The following is a 21911-nucleotide window of genomic DNA, read 5'->3' on the forward strand; positions in this document are numbered from 1 at the left end:
TAAAATCTTAAAAAAAAAAATGAAATCACAAAAGAAACCATCATTCTTGAAAAGTAGACTAATATGTGCTACTTCAAAAGAAAACAAACAGTGTTTAGTCTCAGATGTACCTGGACGTATATAATTTCTAGAAATTCTGTGGCAATGCTAAATTAGTTTTAACTTACAGCACTACTATCAAGATATTATATTCCTAATTTCAAGAAATTACCAATAACATTTTTGTTCTGCTGGGAGAAGACACAGCCCACTCTTAAACAATACCAAGACAGGATGTCCAAGGCTCCTGAAAAAGTGAATATGGAAAGACTGGAAAAAAAAATAATAACTTCTCTCAAGGAATGCTGTTCCCTTAAAGTTCTATTTCATGATCTGGGTATTGGTTACAAAAATGAGTTGTTTATAAAATTAACTGGCTGAACACTTAGGATCTGTACACTATTTGTACATGTGATTATCAATTAAAAAAAATTAGTCAAATTTTCTATTCTAGTGAGGAATTACCTGTTGTCATAGATCCATAACATGGCAATATTAACAAACCATCCAGAGTTGTATCTTGAACATCATAATCATAATCAACAGACTCTGCCATCTGAAAAAGTAACTCACAACTTTTTTCAATTTCAAACTGACCTGAAATGACGGAGGGAAAGTAACATCAGCAATTGAACAGCAAAATTAATTTAAGAATGAAAAAAAAGCATTCTAGATTAAAATTATTTTTGCATACTAGTTATTTTCAATTGCATTTTATCTAAAAAAAGATGAACACATAATTGTAACAAATCTCAACAATATGGGGGATCCCTGGGTGGCTCAGCGGTTTAGTGCCTGCCTTTGGCACAGGGCACAATCCTGGAGTCCCGGGATCGAGGCCCGCGTTGGGCTCCTGGCATGGCATGGAGCCTGCTTCTCCCTCTTCCTGTGTCTCTGCCTCTCTCTCTATGTCTATCATGAATAAATGAATAAAATCTTAAAAAAAAAAATCTCAACAATAAAATTAATAGAACACTACTTTCCAAGGAATTTAAACATCTACAGAAATAAAAATGTTTATAATCTTCAAGCCTTTCTCTCATTTTGTTAATACATTATCTGAGGAAGACTCAGTAAAGTTAATCATAAATATAGGAGAATCTAGTCCAGGAGATACTGCATTTAGGTGTATTTCAAAATACTTAAGTAACCTGAAAAAGGCAAAGATTGCTACAATGTCTCACTTCTGACATCTGTACAAGCAGAGTAGGAGGTGAACCATGAAATGACTCATTTCTGTTAGTGGGATGCTGCTAATTGAAGAATCACACCAGTTTAGGATTTAACTAATCTATTTTTGACTTCCAAAAAAGGCTTGTCTATGAGACACGGATTCAACACCTTCTGTACTGCTTTCACACAGTACCATCCCACCACTCAAAAAAAGGAACTAGTAGGATGTCTTTTGACATAATGGAATTAATCATTCAGACCCAGGACCATTTAGTGTTGGAATAGCTCTACAGAAGATAGACTAATAAAAAAATTAATAGTTTACCATTTAATATCTTTTTACTAAAAGGTCAGTGTGTTTTATATATGTTTTATTAATGAGACTGGCAGTTTTTACAGCAGTATAGAATTATCTTATATATCTTATATAAGATAGAATATCTCAAACTATTCAGATAATCATACAAAGCTAAGGCAATATGAATTAAAGCCCAGATTTCCCAACAAAAGTAACACTCTATTTTGGGGCCACATTGCATTCATAAATAATAACATTTAAACCTGATACTGAATTCTCACCAGTTAGAAAAACCAAGATGTCTCCAGCCATTTCATTCAAATGGATATCCATGGTCACTTTCACAATCTAAAGCAAGAAACAAGCATAGTACATTGATGGAAATACAGTCCGCCACTCCCAACCACCTCCCTTTATTCCACAGAAAAATGAAATTTGAGTGTCAAAAGTTCTAGAACCGGGCAACCAGGTGGCTCAGTATGTTAAGAGTCTGCCTTTGGCTCAGGTCATGATCCCAGCTCCTGGGATCAAGCCCTCTGTCAGGCTCCTTGCTCAGTAGAGAGCCTGCTGCTCCCTCTGTTTGTGCTCGCAATCTCTCTCTCTCAAATAAATAAATTTTTAAAATCTTTTATTTTTAAAGATTTCATTTATTTATTCATGAGAGACACAGAGACATAGGCAGAGAGAGAAGCAGGTTCCTGGCGAGGAGCCAGATAATGGGACTTGACTCCGGACCCAAGATCATGCCCTGAGCCAAAGGCAGATGCTCAAATGCTGAGCCACCCAGGCATCCCAAATTTTAAAAATCTTTTATTTTATTTTATTTTATTTTATTTTATTTATTTTATTTATGATAGTCACAGAGAGAGAGAGAGAGAGAGGCAGAGACACAGGCAGAGGAAGAAGCAGGCTCCATGCACCGGGAGTCCAACGTGGGATTCGATCCCAGGTCTCCAGGATTGCGCCCTGGGCCAAAGGCAGGCGCCAAACCGCTGCGCCACCCAGGGATCCCAAATTTTAAAAATCTTAAAAAAAAAAAAAAAAAAAAAAAAAGCTCTAGGACCTATAAGGGCTACCATTAAAATAAAAGGGAAAAAAGGACTTACTGAACTACTCAATTAGAATCACAAATATAAAAAAAGACATAAAAAGGATGCCAAATAATACCGCTTGAATATATGCAGTATTTTCTCTGTCTCGTGGGCCAATCAAATTGCAGAATTTTTCTCTGACTGGATAAAGCCTTCCAGGTATATCAAATATTGGACAATTTCCAAAGAATGCTGAGAGCTTGGCTAATTCCATAGTTGCTGACATCACCACGACCTTCAAATGTTCCTTCCTATTAGGAGACTTCTCTTGAAATAACTTCTTCAATAAACCAAATAAGATGTCCTAGAAAAAGAAGTAAATTTCCAATAAGTCAAAAGTACACCTAACAACCAACTTATTTGAAATATTTTGCTTTCCTAACCAAAGAATTCCTATTTCAATACATTAAAATGTAAGTAAGACCAGGCAATTCTCAACAGGATAAAAGCTACCCCAGATAAGTAAACTAACAAACAACCAGTATATTAAAATACTCACTGTAGTTAGAGTTCTCTCATGGGCTTCATCTAAAATGATGACACTGAACTTGGTAAGATTTGGATCTCCCAGAATATGTTTCAGTAAACATCCATCAGTCATATATTTGATTGCAGTTTCCTAATGTTCAAACAGCAGAGTATATCAACTTATTTATAGAGAGAGAGTGTTACAGAAATTCACCCCTGCTTCATAGACTAAATTCCCCCCAAGTGTACAGACATTAAATGATCCAACTAATCTGACTAAATAAAAAAGTACATAAAATCTTCTAATAACAAGAATAGTAAATTGTAGAATTTGTCATCTATACAGGGACAGAGATAAGGAACTAAGGTGAATGTTCTGGGATAAAGCAACAAAAGGGACCAATCAATAAGGAGATATAAAGTAGTCAGGGAAAGTGGTAAGATAATGCAATAGCTTCTTCCTGTGAGCAAGTTGTGAGAAACACAATGAAATGGGATCCATCTCCCTGTCTCAGCCAGTTTTAGAGGACTCAGGAGAAAAGGTAGAAGAAATGGTCAGGTGCAATTTCCTCTCACTCTCTTCCTTCCTGATGATTTGCTTATCTTAAAAAGTGTCAGCCAATTAGCATTAAAACAAGGTGAGAATAAGGCCCAAAGGCTAGAAGTTAACAACAGTATATACAAACAGAGGAAGAAAAAAGAAATAAAATTCCCTAGCAGTAACACTAGGAATGCAAATATAGCATTTTGGGGAGTCACTGTGTGCCTTAATTGTTGGCCATTCCTATTAGGGACTGTATTTAAATAGGGATTGTTTTGTATCTTGTACACTAACAATAACCATTAACTATTAAAAAGAAAACAATTTTAAACTTGTGTCATGAATACAGATGATATTAAAAAAATACTTGCTTACTGACTTTGCTAAGTTATCTGTTTTCCACTGACTTCAGGAATACAAATATATAATATGGATGAACCTTGAAAACATTATACTAAATGAAACAATCTAGACACAGAGGAAAATATTGTAAGATTCAACTTATATGAGGTACTTAGAAAAGGCAAATTTGTAAAGACAGAAAGTAGAATAGAAGTTATCACGGGCTGGAATGGGGGAGTTAATGTTTAGTAAATACAGTTTCTGTTTGAGATGATGAAAACATTCTTATAATAGATAGTGGTGATGGATACACAAACTGAATATATTTTATACCAATGAAATGTAACACTTAAAAATGGTTAAAATAGGGGATCCCTGGGTGGCGCAGCGGTTTGGCGCCTGCCTTTGGCCCAGGGCGCGATCCTGGAGACCCGGGGTCGAATCCCACGTCAGGCTCCCGGTGCATGGAGCCTGCTTCTCCCTCTGCCTGTGTCTCTGCCTCTCTCTCTCTCTCTCTGTGACTATCATAAATAAATAAAAATTTAAAAAAAAATTTAAAAAAATAAAAAAAATGGTTAAAATAGTTACCATTTAGTACAATAAAAAATTGTTTTAGTACAATAAAATATTGTTCTAAAGAATACAAATGTAAGTTTCAGATAAAAAAACTTAAAATAAGAGAATCCTTAAAAAATATATACCTAACTGTCCCTTATAAACTAATTGAGAAGGGAGAAAATAGTAAAACTACTAGACACTTAAGAGCTAAATCATTTAACAATGGGCAACAAAAATTACTTCTAATATGAGTCCTTATTTCTTTAAAATATAAATGCAGATTTGAAGTTAAATCTTTCATAACTTTCTCCAATCTTTCTATAAGTTTACAGAACTTAAATTGCAATAAAACTTTTGTACCTTAGAGCTGCAATCATCAAAACGAACTTGGTACCCTACTTTGGATCCCAAAGCACATTTCATTTCTTCAGCAACCCTCTGAGCAACTGATATAGCAGCTACTTTTCGTGGTTGAGTCACACCAATCATACCATGTTGTGAAAACCCTATCAAAACCAAAGGTAAAAAACACAAAATTGTTAGTAATTGTTTCCATTTAGAGCTAAACTGTTTCTGACCAATCAACATAAACTGTTTAAAGGTTTCCAAAAGAAAACTCTGCAAATTAAAAACACACTGTTTTAAAGATTTATTTTTGCCACAAAAGTTTAAATATATCACCTTTCTTAGATTCTTTTTTTTTTTTTTTTTTTACCATTTTAGTATCTCTGAAAGAAAGATGTATCTTACAACTTATGGTATTTCTTTATTAATAGGATGTAAAATAGTGGTATGTCTTAGTAAATGGCACATTAGATTTGATGCATCAGAGTAAGTCCGTATCAGCTAAGAAATTTTTATTTTTTATATAATATCCAACATAATTTTGCTCTGCACCAACTTTATGATAGGAAAGTTTTATCATATCGAAGGAAAAGACACTTTAAGGGCAATTTGTTAGCTGGCTTGGTGTTATAGAGTCAGGGAATAAATATTTACCTGATAATACTCTGGAGAAAGAACCAAGAAATATTAATGTCACCAACAGATATCACTATATTTCTGAAAAGTATTTCAATATCTAATGGTTAATAGTCTACTGCAAGACAATTTCATTCTATAGCAGAGAATCAGTATCTACCTATAACTGTACTTGAGATTATGGTATTGAAAGTAGAAAAATCGTCATCTGAATTAATTCCTGAATATGAAATAAGACCGTATAAAAACAGGGAGGATATAGGGAGGTTGTGCCAATAAAAGAATTGGGATTCTAGAGCAAATGGTGGTTATTTGTGCAATACAAAAGTCTTATTAGTTTTTTAAAGGACATATTTTTAAATTCTCCCAATATTATCCCAGAATAAAATTACCTGCTTCATATAGATATTTTGGGAGTTGAGTTGTTTTACCACTTCCTGTATTTCCAGTAACAATAAGGAATGAATTGTCCCTCACAGCTTGAATAAGCTTTTTTCTTTGTTTTTGAATAGGAAAAGTTGGAGTAGTTCCTCCCTCCTGTGATGTGCATCCTTTCTCTTCTGTAATAACAGAAAAACAATTGCACAATTAAAAGGACTGTAAAGGTACATTTGACTCAATTTCCCACAACTGAATAAAGACAACAGAATTTTAGGGCTGGAAGAGATCAATCCATGACTTCTCAGGTAAATCATCTATGTCCAATTTGTATGTGATGGTTTACAAGCCCAGAACAACTTTTTAGTAAAATCTAACAACATGAGCATTTGCTATTGCATGACTCAGAGTACTTGCCAAAGTAAGCCTAGCACAAGCCAATGTATACGCAAGCACACCTATATAGAAGTGCAAAACCCCAATTTTATTAAACAATAGACCAAAACCTAGAACACAGCAGGAAACTCTCAGCTGAATTTAAAAGAGCCACCTGTGTTTGCTTCTGATTCATGGTTCAAGTTAGGTCCCTGTTCAGAGTGACTGATATCCCAGAAGGCCAAGTGGTGGGTAACCATGGAAACTGGCTCCTGGAAACTGGCTCCCTTCATACCATACCCAAAGGCAGGCTGGCGGCCCGACGAGTGGTGGGGGTTGGGGGGGGGGGGGAGAATAGATGGGTAGAGAACAAAGGCTTTATGAGCCTCTTTACGAGGAGAACGCGTCTACGCGTTGGGGTTCACTTTTTTGTCCCCCAACAAGGTTTTCACCCAACTTGGATCTGGGACCGCCCCCCTCTAGAGCAAAGTGCTCATTGGACGCAAAGTTCGCCTCCGGCTTGGAGGGCGAAGAGAACGATGCGGTCTCCTCTCCAACTTTTCTTTGCCCGGCAAAGGCGGACTTTTATCCCCCCAAAACCCCCCCTGCCGAAACTCCCGCTGGCCTCCGCTGCGTCCCGCGGACCGCACCTCTATCAGCGATGGAAACAGCCGAAGGCCGCTCTTCCTGAAGGTCTATTGACCGCTCGCCCTCCTCCTGCCGCCTTGGCGCCCTGCCCGCGACGGCGGGAAACCGGGACATAGACCTGGCCCGGAGCGGAGGTGAGCACGTCCACCGATCTGGGGAGATGGGAGGGGAAAAGAGAAGACGCGCCCTGATGACGTCAAGGTGTTTACTTCCGCGCGTGCGACTAGGAACTAGGGGAGGGAGAGCTGTTAGGTGACGTGGCGCGCCGCCGCCGGAAAGCTTTCCCCACCCACGCGACCCGGCGAGGCCACCGGCGGATGGCCCAGACCCGAGGGTTTCCCGCCACATGCGGGTGTGCGCTGCGCGTATGGCGTTGATGCCATCCCCCAGGTCCGGAAGGACCCCTTGCTACTTGTGCGCAGAAGAGCCCGGTGACACCGCCTTTTCTAAGCTACTGTGGGCACTGTAACCCTGTTCTGCCTTCACACACCTAACATGATGTGACCCTTTGCCAGAAGCTGGAGCCTTCCTAGAGTGCGTCATTCCGCAACACATTCTCACCTTGCTCATGATCTGTTCATTTCAGAACTACTGGGTTTCAGAGCTGAACTTTTAGTTCTGTAGTGTCCAAAGCTTACGTCCCACACGTTGTTCATTTCTTTCATAGGACCCTACATTTCGATTTGTTTTATTCCCCTTTCCCCCTACTAGACACGAGAGCAAGAACTTCAGAAAACCACGGTACCCTCAGCTCAGCAAACTGATTCAAAATGGGCCATCAATACTTGTTGAGTTTTCTGGATGGTGAATAAATTATTGATCTTCAGAGAAATTAAGTTCACTTAATGGATATGGATTTCTTGGAAATCGCACTATCAGAAAAAATTAAACAAATATGCAACTATCAGAAGTTGGGCAACTTTTTCAGAAGAGGTATTTTGGTGGGCAGATCTTACTGGTATAGAACCTTCCAATTTTGTAAATAGTGTCAATTGTAACAAAATCAATACTAGATGAAGATTGTTTCTTGAGCTTTTCAAACATTCCTATTATTAGAGTTAACCGATACTTAGTGCCAAAGAAGACAACTCAAACTGTCCCTTCGTGGTGAACTAAAGGCCAGACTGCTCCTATCTGATCAGGCCTCAAAAGACGTAATTGGACCCCAAGATTTTTCTGTGCTCCTTAAAAATGTACCAACTGCTTTTACAGGGGACTGATTAACAACTCCTAAAATGCAAATTTTTGGATTTTGAATGATACCAAATGAAATGCAGCTAACAGTTTGGTATCTCCAAAGCCTGGGTACTACAGGAAAAACCTGGCAATAGAAGTACCTCTCAGATTTCTCTTATCCATTCAAGAATTCTCTCAACCTTCTAGATTCTGTTAGAAATTCAAAATATTACAAATCAGAAAAACAAACCAAGAAAAGAAAAATACATTTGTAGTACAGGCAAGGTATTGGTGAGTACAGGGCAAGATATTTTAGTATATGGCACCTCTATCAAAGTCACATTATAAGAAAATGAACAGAATCATTTCAGAACAATGATAGTTAACATTTTTGGGGCACTTAATATTCAAACATTTAATGTGAATTTTTTTCATTTATTCCTCACAAAATATCAAAGAGATAGATTATTATATCTAATTTTCACATGAGGGAGTCAAGGCTCACATACTTGCCCAAGATAACAAAACAAAGAGGCAATAGGACCAGGATTTGCCATATTAATAACCACTATACTGTAATGGGAGATGGAATTATCTAAATCTTGGTGCCTAATATATTTTCTTTCAATGTTTGCAAGTCAGCTATTGTAAAATGACTTCATTCTTGATAGAGAATCACCTCATGAGAGTATCCAGAAAAAAACCCTCAAACCAAGAATGAAGAAAAGTAAAAGTGAAAAACTCAAATGTTGTTTAATGTTGATTTTAAAACCAAGGACATTTAAAACGCGTTACCATTAATAGCCACATGCCCCAAGCTACTCCAAATTAAAAGATCAACAATTATTTCCTGCCCAGTGAGTTTGCAGATTACAATGGCAAACAAGATACAAATAGACAGTAAAAATAGAAAACACATGGGTTGAACCTAAGAAGAAATTTTAGTGTTGCAAACAACATTGAATCTATTTCCTGTTATCTATGGGTCACAAGAAAAACCTGAAAGAAGTGATATTTAAAGAAGTGTGAGAAGTATAAACTGCACTGTGCTATTTTATAGGTAGTCTTTCAAAATGTTCTTGAATCCAAGCAATTTACCTCTGAACATCCAAAAGAAAGGAAGGAGGCTCAATATTAGAAATTTATAAAAATTGAATAGAATTTTAAAATCATCTTCAGGAAAGAAAGGAGAGTATAGAATCAGTGTTACAACTTAAAAGAAATAACTGGAGCATAAGAAAAATTATCAAAGATATTAGCTAACAAAATCCAGAAAGTTACAACCCTAGGCAGGGGATGATATGTAAAAAGCTAATCATAACAAGAAGTCACAGCAAGAGAGTGAGTGGTGGTGTCAAAGTACAGGCATATTTTCTAATTCATTAATTTGACCAAAACAATAGTTGTTTGATAAAGAGAGGCAGAGAGAAAGCAGATTGTAAGTGAGTGAGAAGGGAATTAGAGACCAAATTGAAAATGCACATAGTGTATTTGGAGATGTTTGATTAGAATCAACTAAAGGAAATGAAAGAAAAGAACAGCCAGAACAAGATGCCACTGCTACAGCGTATATATGATGATTTTAAAGAATGATGATGAAATCACTCAGGTACAATTAGAAGGTATGTTTAGGAAAGTTGAAACACAGAGATACTGATGAAGGGGGGAAAAGTAAGTTCATATTTTGAGAAAGGATCAGGGTTGGAAGAAGCAGAACAAACTTTTAGTGAAAGTTTATATTTATATATTTATATATAAATATATATTTATAATATATAATATATATATAATATAATATAATATATATTTATATAAATATATATTATAAATATATACTTATATAAATATAAATATATTTATATTATATTTATAGTATTATAAATCTGCATTTGTGGCAGCTTTGGATACCAAAATATGAATCTGATTGTTTCTCTGTATTTTCCTTCCCTACTTCTATCTTACTTGTAAACCAAGGACCTTTCTTCTTCTCCAGCCCTCAATAGAGTAGAAACTAAGATCCAAGGACACTGCTGACCTAAGGACCAAGACCAGAATGTCCTGTGCATGAAGAACTGGTTATTTTTTCCTCACAAGACTGATAGGACTGGACCTAGGGAGAGGGAAGAGAGAAGGAAGAATGTAATGAGAAAGGAGGAACAATAGAAGGAATAGAGCCCTCAAAGTGGGCAAGGGAAAAAGGCTTGAAAGTTCTAATGGGAGGAATTCAAGAAGATGAACCATCCTCAAAGGTGGAACCCTCCTTTAAAACTAAATCGGGGATCCCTGGGTGGCTCAGTGGTTTGGCGGCTGCCTTTGGCCCAGGGCGCGATCCTGGAGTCCCAGAATCGGGTCCCGCATCGGGCTCCCGGCGTGGACCTTGCTTCTCCCTCTGCCTGTATCTCTGCCTCTCTCTCTCTCTCTCTGTGTGTCTATCATAAATAAATAAATAAATAAATAAATAAATAAATAAATAAATAAATAAATCTTTTAAAAAAATAAAAATAAATCAAGGTGAGGGGTGCCTAGGCTTAGTCGGTTAAGGTCTGCCTTCAGCCCCAGTCATGATTCCTGGATCCTGGGATGGCCTCAAGTCAGGCTCCCTACTGGGTGGGGAACCTGCTCTCCCTCTCCCTCTCTGCCTGCCACTCCTCCTGCTTGTTTTTTTTTTCTCTCTCTCTCTCAAATAAATAAATAAATAAAATCTTTCAAAATTTAAGCACATTTTAAAAATAATCTTTCAAATAAATAAATAAATCCAGGTAACCTTTCCAAGTTATTGGCCATGCTAATCAGAGCCAGCGATCCTGAGTCAAGATGCCTCAAATTCAAAGCCTTGTTAAAAAATGTTTGGATCCTGGGCATTTGGGTGGCTCAGTGGTTGAGTATCTGCTTTTGGCTCGAGTTCAGCATCAGGCTCCTCATAAGGAGCCTGCTTCTCCCTCTACCTATGTCTCTGCCTCTCTCTTTCTCTCTCTCTCTGTCTCTCATTAATAAATAAATAAAATCTTAAAAAATAAATAAAATCTTTGGAACCCCATGAGACCTCACTGTACCCAGATTTACCAGGAGATTTGGGTAAGAATGAAGTTGATGGGCTTCATCATTTATAAAACCAGGAATGCTGATAAAAGAAGTAAAGCTTTGAAAGCTTCAAGTCAGTCCTGCGCTTGCTCTGGGTCATTAACCAGCTTTACTTGGAGTACACATCAGATGGAATGCCAGTCTGGCTGTAAATCTCAGCAAGCTCTGTTAGTTGGGAACATGGAGCATCACTGTGCACTTGTAGACATGTTTTTTTTTCCTTTGTGGCATGAATAAATGTAACTGAAGGGCACCACACACACGCACGCGCGCGCGCACACACACACGCCAAAACCCAAAACTTATGACCAGTTTGTTTAGCAGTGTTGGATACATGTAGCACTGAAAGAGAGGGAGGGAAGCTTGTACATTCTGGAGGGAATGGAAGTATGAAGAAGAACCTCATTTCCTAAATCAGGTAGAATTAGACAGAAACAATTGAGAATTTTTCTATGAGTGATGTGGTGGTGGACCCCATACCACTGCTATATATTCTATTAATATGCCTGTAAGATGTCAGCAATTTGGAAAAAAAATAATAGATGGACATATCATGGAACTTGGAGAAGTATCCACCTTTCAGTCCAAAGTAAAAGAAATCATCACACTCCTCCCTGCTCAGGCAGGAGTCTGCTTCTCCCTCTGCCCGTCCCCCTGCTCGTGTGTTCTCTCTCTCTCTCTCTCTCTCTCTCTCTCAGGTAAATTTCTCTCAGGTAAAATTTTTAATAAATATTTTATTTATTTATTTTTTATTCATGAAAGACACAGGGAGAGGTAAAGACATAGGCAGAGGGAGAAGCAGGCTCCCTGCGGGGAGCCAGATGCGGAATTCGATCCCAGGACTCCCAGATTACGACCCAAGCCAAAGGCAGAGGCTCAACCACTGAGCCACCCAGGTGCCCTAAAATCTTTTAAACGTGGGGGGTGGGCACTGTGCCTGTGTGGCTCAGTTGGTTAAGTGTCTGCCTTTGGCTCAGATCATGATATCAAGCCCAAGTTGGGTTATCTGCTCAATGGGGAGTCTGCTGGTCCCTTTCCTCCTGCCCCTACCCCCCACCCCCGCTCATGCTTGCTCACTCTCTCCCTCAGGTAAATATTTTTTTTAAATCTTAAAAAAAGAAAAGAATCAGAGGTAAGTCAGTCTCATATAAAAAAAGAGAGAGAGAGAAATCATCACACTTTCTTCTCTTTTTAATCAGGTCTCTGGTGTCCAGATATTAAGATCTGATTTAGTATCACACACCCTTCACCAAGCAGTCATTAAATCATTCATCAGTGATATAATTTAATTGAGAGATTAATAAGGATTGAGACACTTCTAATTTTTGTCAATTAAAATTGATGCTTTACATGTATGCATATAATCTTGAATAAAAGTGTAGAATTCCATATTCTATTTTAAAGTAGTTCCCCTTTCCAAAGAAGGCTCCATGACTACTCTAACTTCCTATTCATTCAGCAAATATTAGAATACACAACTCTTATATGTATCCTTTTTAATAGCCATACAGAAGCATAAAAATATGTGTAAGGCATGATCCCTACCTTCAAAGCCATTGCATGTATTCAAGGAGATAAAATATTTAGAAGAGGAAAAACTAGCTGGAGTGATCAGGGAAGGCTTTCTGGAGTTAGTAGAATTTGAACTGAGATTTGAAAGTTGGGAATATTCCTGTAAATGTCAGGGAAAGATCCTGGATAGAGGAAATCTCACAAAGGCACTCATAATAGAGTATCAGGATATGATTAATTATGGATTATTGAGAAATCTACAAAATTAATGTTCTATCTCTGGTCATACTCTCTGTAAATCTTTCACTTGCCTGAAGGTGGCAAGCTGGGTTTGAGAAACTTCAGCATCAATATTTTTTTTTTTATCAATATTATTTTGAAAGAAAAATGAAACAGTAGTATTTCTCTGAAAAACAATTTTTATTGACATTTTACTTGTAAAATTAAAAAGTGAAAAAGGTAAAAAAATAACTAACGCAATCATTTAAAATCTGTATATATTTAGTGTTACTTATTTTGGTTTTTTTAAGGTCTATTTTTTTAAGATTTTATTTATTTATTCATGAGAGACACACAGAGAGAGAGAGAGAGCCAGAGACACAGGCAGAGGGAGAGGGAGAAGCAGGCTCCATGCAGGGAGTCCAACGTGAGACCCAATCACAGGACTCCAGGATCAGACCCTGGGCCGAAGGCAGGTGCTAAACCGTTGAGCCACCCAGGGATTCCCCCTTAAGGTTCTATTTTGAACTAATGTCTACACACGTCATGGGGCTCGAACTCACAACTCCAAGATCAAGAGTTGTATGTCCCCCAATGGAGCCAGCCAGACACCCCTAGAATTACTTATTTTAAGGCACATAGATTTTAGATATTTTAAATTTTTTTAAATTTGTATTTATTTATGATAGTCACACAGAGAGAGAGAGAGAGAGGCAGAGACACAGGCAGAGGGAGAAGCAGGCTCCATGCACCGGGAGCCCGATGTGGGACTGGATCCCGAGTCTCCAGGACCGCGCCCTGGACCAAAGGCAGGCGCCAAACCGCTGCGCCACCCAGGGATCCCAGATATTTTAAATTTTAATGATTTTATTTTCCTTGTTGATTTCTCAGTTATGATACAATTTATTCATCTGAAAAGATAGGGGAAAAAGAGATTATACCTTTTTAAAGTTTATTTATTTATTTTAAGTAATCTCTCACCCAAAGTGGGGCTCAAGTTCATAACCCCTAGATCAAAAATCACACAGTCCTCCAACTGAGCCAATGAGATGCCCCTTAAAAGAGGTTGTACTTTTAAGTATTACCATTAAAATCTGTGATTATCATTGTTTATAAATCTTTTGAGAGCACTCAGGTTTATTGAGGCATAGTTTCCAAAAGGTATAACTCATCTATATAAAAATCATGGCTGATTTTTTTTTAGTGTATAGTTTTGAGTTTTATGAATTTTGACAAGTGCATATGGTTTGTAACCACTGCTATCATAAAGACACAAAGCACTTCATCATTTTAACAAATTTCCTTGTGCCCCATTGTGGTCAAACTCTTTCTTCACCTCTAAGCCCTGGCAACCACTGATTTGTTTTCTGCCTCTAGAGTTTTGCTTCTTCCAAAATGTCAGATGAATGGACTTTTAGTCTGGTTTTTTGTTTCATTGAGCATAATTACCTTTAGTTTCATCTAGAGTTGAATATAGTTGTAATGTACATCAATAATTCAATCCTTTTTATTACTGAGTAGTATTCCATAATTTGTTTTTCAATTCACTAGTTGGACATTTATGTGGTTTCTGGTTTTTGGTGATCATGCAAAAAGTCACTATAAACATTGACATACAGATTTGTGAATGACTGTATATTGTCATTTCTCTTCGGTATGTACCTAGAAGTGGAATTGCTGGATTAAATGATAAATGTATGTCTATAAGAAACTTCAAAACTGTTTTTCCAAAAAGACTGGAGCGTTTTGCACTTTTACCAGCATGTATAAGAATTCCAGTTGCCCTGCACCTTTCCTAGGACTTGGTATATCAGGTTTTTTTGTTTGTTTTGTTTTTCCCATTCAAACAGGTAACAGTAGTATGTCATTATGGTTTTAATCTGCATACCTCTATAGCAATGATGTTGAACATCTTTTTCTTTTTTTTTTTTTAATTTTTGGTTTTTTTATTATTTTTTTATTTATGATAGTCACACAGAGAGAGAGAGAGTCAGAGACATAGGTAGAGGGAGAAGCAGGCTCCATGCACTGGGAGCCTGATGTGGGATTCGATCCCAGGTCTCTAGGATCGCGCCCTGGGCCAAAGGCAGGCTCTAAACCGCTGCGCCACCCAGGGATCCCTGAACATCTTTTTCTGTATTTACTTTGTAGTCCATGCATCTCTGAGGAAGTGTCTATTCAAATCTTTTGTCAACTTGTGTAAAAGAAGAGTTGCTTATTTTCTTGTTATTTATTTTTTTGCTTTTAAAGATTTTATTTATTTGAGAGAGAGAGAGAGAGGGAGAACGAGTAGGGGAGGGGCAGAGGAAAAATCAGGCTCCAACTGAGTAGGGAGCCCCATGCAGAATTCAATCTCAGAACGCTGAGATCATGACCTGAGCCCAAGGCAGATACCTAACCAACTGGCGCCTCTCATTATTTACTTTAAAGAGTTACTTATAGTCTAGATTCAAGTCCTGTATCAGATATATTTGCTTTCAAATATTTTGACCTAGTCTAAGGCTTGTCTTTTAATTTTCTTAATTGCGTCATCCGAAGAGAAGTTCTTAATTTTGATGGAGTCCAATATATCAACGTTTTCTCTTTTGATTGTGCTTTTGGTCATATCTAAGAAATCTACCTGATCCAAGGTCACAAAGATTTTTCTCATATGTTTCCTTTTAGAGTTTTTATAGTTTTGGGTTTGACATTTAGGTTTTAAGCCATTTTGAGTTGACTTTGTGTATGGGTCAAGGTTCTATTTTTTCACATGGTTGTGCAATTGTTCAAGCGCCATTTCTTTATACCAGAAAAAATCAGCAAAGAACAGGACTTACATTGTTTTTTAAAAGATTTTATTTATTTATTCATCAGAGACACAGAGAAAGAGCGCGCATGCGCGCGCGAGAGAGGCAGAGACACAGGCAGAGGGAGAAGCAGGCTACATGCAGGGAGCCCCATGTGGGACTCATTCCTGGGTCTCCAGGATCCCGCCCTGGGCTGAAGGCAGCACTAAACCGCTGAGTCACCCAGGTGTCCCAGGACTTACATTTTTAAATTATGAGGTTAAAATCTGAGATAATCTTGTTGGAGAGTTTTTTCAAACCTAGTTCTTAGATTTTTTTTCACTTTATTTTCTAAATATTACAACCTATTTTATTTTATTTATTTTTGCACACTATTTTAAAAAGAGCAATTTGTGTCAGGATTTCTCTACCTCTTATTTTATTTTACTTGGCAATGTTAAGATTTCAAAGCATTTTCATTTTTTTTATTCAAAGCATTTTCAAATGATACTATCTCTGCACTGTCTAGAATTATGAGATTTTAAACTCCAGCCTCCCTTTTTTAGAGATGAGGAAACTGAGGCGCAAAGATCTTCAGTGAGTTGCCCAAGATCATATAACTGGAAAGAGGCAGAGCAAAGCCCAAGGTACAGTTTTCCAAATCTCCAGGCCATTGTTCTTTCTGCCAACTGTGTGTGATCCCCTATTAAATGTGTCACTAGCTTCATTTCCTCTTATTAAATGTGAATATTTGCTGCAACAGTAGGCTTTTATCTAAGATTTCAGTTTCAGGGATGCCTGAGTGGCTTAGTGGTTAAGCACCTGCCTTTGGCCCAGGGCATGATCCTGGAGTCCTGGGATTAAGTCCCATATCAGGCTCCCTGCTTGGAGTCTACTTCTGCCTCTGTCTGTGTCTCTGCCTCTCTCTCTTTTCTCTGTGTTTCATGAATAAATAAACAAAAAATCTTTTAAAAAATTTCATTTTCAGTGCTTTTCCATCTAGTACATAAAATTTGACTATACAAAATTAAACCCAATTCTTACAAAATACTGCCAAGCTTTATCCAATCCACAGGTTTTACAAATCTTATCACCAAGTAAATACACACACAAAGGAAACATAATCTAGACAAAGGAAACAAATCTAATTTATTAATCTAAGGATTACCAAAATACTGAAATTTTAGTTGATAATTCTAGGATTTTACACTTATACATAACTTTTATTTCACATTAAATTAGCTATGTTTCTTCATTCAACTGTAAATTAGACAGAAAATTAATCTTTTACACTACATGGGCAAGCTGGTGAATTAAATCTGAGTGGTCTAGTCTTGCCTTATGCAACAAAACATGTAAAGAAACCTAAGAAAAAGAAATCGCTAGATACCAGAAACAGATAGGAAATGCAAATCTATAGGAAAATTAAAAACTATTATATGGGGACAGTCTCCTGCAAGGATATTTTCAGAGTGCAGTATAATTTCTGTAGAGTAAGATGAGTTCACAACAACAAAAATGCACAGCACATGAAGAAATGAACCATCGTTAGAGATATCAGGAACCCAGCAAACAGGAAAACTGAACCCCAAGAACTAGAAATAATAAGAAAACCCTGAAGAGACTATAAAATAAGTGTTTTAAAATATTAAAAAGGTAAAAGAATAGAAACCATAATGAAATAAAAGAACATACAGGCATATTTGAAAAAATAATAGAATTAAACATTCAAAAAAATATTTGTTGAAATTAAACACTCAATAGAGTTTAAACAAATGAAGGCAAAATGATGAAGTAGAAGACAAAGCTGAGGAAATCACTTAGAATGTAGCACTTAACTATGAAGACATGGGAAATGTGAAAAAATAGGAGATATAGAGAATAGAATAAAAAGGCCCATGATACATTTAAATGGAGTTCCAGAGTGATGGAATAGACAGACAGAGTAGGAAAAAAGTAATATTGCCATGAAAAAAAAAAAAATCATATACACCTAAACAAAGTAAAACACAGAACACAACAGAAAGAAGAAAATCTTAAAAGCAACAAGATAAAAAAGATTTCCTACAAAGGAACAACAATATTATTTTTATTATTAGCATTATCATTATCAGCAGATTTCTCATCGATAAAAATCGAGCAAAAAGAAAAGAGAATAGTAGGCATCACCATATTGTTAAAAGAAAATAATCAAGAAGTCTATATTTCAAACCGTCGCTCAAACACATTCATGTGTCTTTTGTCGTTGGGAATATTAATCTTTCTCTGATGCTTCAGAAGACAGAGAAGAAAAGACAAGCCAAATAAAAAAGAAATGGGATCAAAGTCCTCCAAATAAGAATTGGAACGCACCTGTCTTCAATGTAACCCATCTCAAGCTTAAAATACTAATTTTTTTGAAAGTAATTTTGAAATTGTTTTCATAAAAAGGCCTAAATAATGAGCAGCCTAAAATATGAAACCATAAATTTCATCTTTCTCTCCTTGATGGTCACGATTTTTTGAACACACCATTGCAATATAATTAGGGAACATTTAATGCTCCCTCAAAAAGAAGCTAGAGGGCAGCCCCGGGCGGCGGGGGGCGGGGCGTCTCAGCGGTTTAGCGCCGCCTTCAGCCAAGGATGTGATCCTGGAGACCTGGAATCGAGTCCCGCGTCAGGCCCCCTGCATGGAGCCTGCTTCTCCCTCTGCCTGTGTCTCTGCCTCTCTCTCTGTGTGTCTCTCACGAAAAAATAAATAAAATCTTAAAAAAATAAAAATAAAAAAAAGGAAGCTAGAAGTTTATTTTCTAAACCCCAGTTCCCAGTTGTCTTTCAGGCAAAGACAACTTACCCTATACTATCAGGACCCACTCTTAATGATGTCTTTCATAAGTGCCATAGAAAAGATGCCATCTGCCATTAATATGGAGCCATACAGTGCCCACCTCCTTCTAGTGAAGCGGAGGATATGGGAAAGCCTTTTCAGAAAGAAAGAGGAAGGGCAGCCCCGGTGGCCCAGCGGTTTAGCGCGGCCTTCTGCCGGAGGTGTGATCCTGGGGACCTGGGATCGAGTCCCATGTCGGGCTCCCTGCATGAGGCCTGCTTCTCCCTCTGCCTGTGTCTCTGCCTCTCTCTCTCTCTCTCTGTGTGTCTCTCATGAATAAATAAATAAAATCTTAAAAAGAAAGAAAGAAAGTAAAGGGTAGAGGGAGACTCTGAAAGGGGAAAGAGGAGTTAGATCCCTGTGATTTAATTTCTTCCACGGGGCAACTTTCTAGAGAAGGGAGTTAAGTTAAATAGCATGAAGAGAAAGTCAAAGGGAAAAAATAAATCATGCCCTGTATTTGACTTGGTGCAACATCCAGTCTAGTGATTGTTCAGTAGGGACAGAGAGAAGTGCATGGATGGATTGGCTGGAAGCAGTGGTCCTGGCTCCTATGTGGCCTACAGAACATGCTGGTGAGAAAGCACAGAAATTGGGGAGAGTCTTGCAGAAACTAAGAGGCTACAGTATAAGAGGCTACAGTATTTAGAGAGAACGGCCTGAACCACGGACCCAGGGGATGACACCAGCACACTACCTAAAGGCAGGGTAAAACCTGCCACATCTCAAAGGGGCCCTCAATGGCCACCAGTCCAGGGATGCCATTCTGCCACAAGGATGTATTTTTGCCCTGAGGCCTCTTCTCTCCCTGACACCATGAGATCACAAATCCTTTAATACAGCCGGACACTATTTTGAAAAGAAGCAAGGGTAAGGAGGAAGTAACATGGAAGATTTTGCACCTATCCAAAAGAAAATATATTATTCAGTAGTGATTACTTAAACAGGAAAGATTGTTACCTTGAATTGACAAGCTTAAAGCTTAGGGGGTGTTTGTTCGTTTGCTCCCACTATGGAAGCTTGCAAGGAAAATTATGTTCACCGAAGAAAATAAAGAGCAATATATTCTTTGTTTATGGAATTATAATGTAGGTAAATTTTTGACCCAACATTCATAAATGTTTATAGGAGTATCTTTCCAGATTGTTTCTTCTCCTGATGTTATTACCCTTTCTCAATTCACATACATTACCCCTTTTCAAAAGAACTGTAGTCCCGTTGTATTGACTAAGGAGGCTCCAAATGCAAATACCAGCTTCATCTATTCTGGAATTGGAAAGAGTAAAGCATGCAGCAAGAGGCAATAAGGTTAAGAATAGACTCAGTTCTTTATAACCACAAGAAAATGCCCACCTAGCCATTCTGCCCATCTTTTTAACTTGTTCCTTTCCTCTGGTCTAAATACACATAGAATGAGAACCATAGAAGGCCATGTGCACTGAGGCCACCATTACTCACCACTGTGACCATTCCCCTGGGTAACACAAAACATTTAATAGGCTTGTCCCAGCATCCAATAACAAAAGAAAAACACATGGCAGATCACGATAATGATTTTGTGTCTTTCTGTAATGATGAAAGAAAAACTTGATCCTGAATAATAATCGCTTTGTTATTCATGGAACTTAAATGGCATCTCCTCATGAATTTTAATGTACCATCCATTTTCTCACTATTTATCCCCACAATTCTATGTGAGCCTTTATAGGGCATCATTCTGTTATCTCTTTCTTTCTTCCAATGATGCAGTTATTCTATCTAAACCAAAAAGCTTTAGGATGTTGTCTTTTTACTGTATTGGTCAGAAAGCTGGTCTAAGTTAACATTAAATGCCCTGGAAAGATCAAGCTGTGCACTTAGGATTTCTGTACTTTTTTTCTGTATGTATGTCACTTGATTTTAAAAATAGTTTACTTTGGGATCCCTGGGTGGCGCAGCGGTTTGGCGCCTGCCTTTGGCCCAGGGCGCGATCCTGGAGACCTGGGATCGAATCCCACGTCGGGCTCCCGGTGCATGGAGCCTGCTTCTCCCTCTGCCTGTGTCTCTGCCTCTCTCTCTCTCTCCCTCTGTGTGACCATCATAAATAAATAAAAATTAAAAAAAAGAAATACATTGTATCTTAAAAAAAAAGAAAATTATAAAAAAATAAATAAATAAAAATAAAAATAGTTTACTTTTTAATAATTATCCAAAACATCATGCAATCATAAATTTGTGCCTTTTAAAAGAAATCATAATTAGTGGCATCATGAAGGTACATTATTTTATTCGGTGTTCTAAAAGTTAGTGATCATTTGCAATACTTTTTCTTCTTATTCCTTGTTCGTAGGCATAGTTCATGTTGAAATTTAGTCCCATTTTATTTGTAGACAAGTAATCTCAGAATTATATAAAACTACGCTAGATTTTAAGCTATTTAAGGACACAAACTGTGTCTTACTTATTTGTGTATTCTATGAAGTATCTAACTCAAGGACTTCCAAATAGAAGGCTTTCATAAATATTTGCTTAGTAAATAAAAAATATCTTTTGCAAAAAGCAAATCAGTGATTGCTAGGTCTGGGGGTGGAAGGATGGAACTATCTACAAAGTGAATGTAAGGACACTTTTTACAGCAATATTAATATTCTACAGATTGTAGAGTTAATTATACAACTGTATGCATTCATCAAAGATTATAGACTGATAATTGATTAATTTTGTTGCATGTAAATTATCTCAATAAGACTGATTAAAGAAAGAATCTTTGATAATATCATGGTATCTTCATAGGAAATAACTAATGACACATGCTGTTAACAAATAACTAGCGCATATGATCAAATAACCTGGTTTTACATCAACCTTGAAAATTCCTAATTTTGTTTTTGTTTTTTGTTTTTTTGTTTTGTTTTGTTTTTGTTTTTGTTTTAAAGATTGTATTTATTTATTCATGAGAGACACAGAGAGAGAGAGGCAGAGACATAGGCAGAGGGAGAAGTAGGCTCCCTGCGGGGAGCCCAATGCAGGACTCGATCCTAGATCCTGGGATCACGTCCTGAGCCAAAGGCAGATGCTCAACCGCTGAGCACCAGATGTCCTGAAAATTCCTAATTTCTTGATTGAATGACCAACAATTTATTAAATACTACCACGTGTCTGGCCCTATATACTATGTCCTTCTTAAAATTCTTGCACCAACAAGTACTATCAAATAAGAATTGTTATTCCTATTGGCTCTACACTAAGGCTCAGAGAAGTTAGGTAAACTTGTCCAAGACAAGATATTTTATTTTTTAAAAATCAGGGACATCTGGGTGGCTCAGTTGGTTAAGCATCCAACTCTTGATATTGGCTTAGGACATTATCTCAATTGTAAGATTGAGCCCCATGGGTTCTGTGCTGGGCCTGGAGCCTGC

General features: G+C 37.4%; 1 protein-coding gene across 1 annotated transcript in view; it reads right to left on the minus strand.

Annotated features, from left to right (window-relative positions):
• The window catches only part of DHX40 (DEAH-box helicase 40), a 50531-nt gene extending 43470 nt beyond the window's left edge, over positions 1-7061 (minus strand). The window contains exons 1-7 of the mRNA XM_041726450.1: positions 6895-7061; positions 5884-6051; positions 4871-5016; positions 3101-3220; positions 2678-2905; positions 1792-1858; positions 505-636 (exon numbers count right to left, since the gene is read on the minus strand). Of these exons, the coding sequence (XP_041582384.1) occupies positions 505-636; positions 1792-1858; positions 2678-2905; positions 3101-3220; positions 4871-5016; positions 5884-6051; positions 6895-7006 (973 nt within the window). The 5' untranslated portion in view covers positions 7007-7061. The remainder of the gene's footprint in view (positions 1-504; positions 637-1791; positions 1859-2677; positions 2906-3100; positions 3221-4870; positions 5017-5883; positions 6052-6894) is intronic.
• Between the last annotated feature and the right edge of the window lie 14850 nt (positions 7062-21911).

This window comes from Vulpes lagopus, chromosome 12, assembly GCF_018345385.1.
Source record: "Vulpes lagopus strain Blue_001 chromosome 12, ASM1834538v1, whole genome shotgun sequence".
Classification (NCBI taxonomy): Eukaryota; Metazoa; Chordata; class Mammalia; order Carnivora; family Canidae; genus Vulpes; species Vulpes lagopus.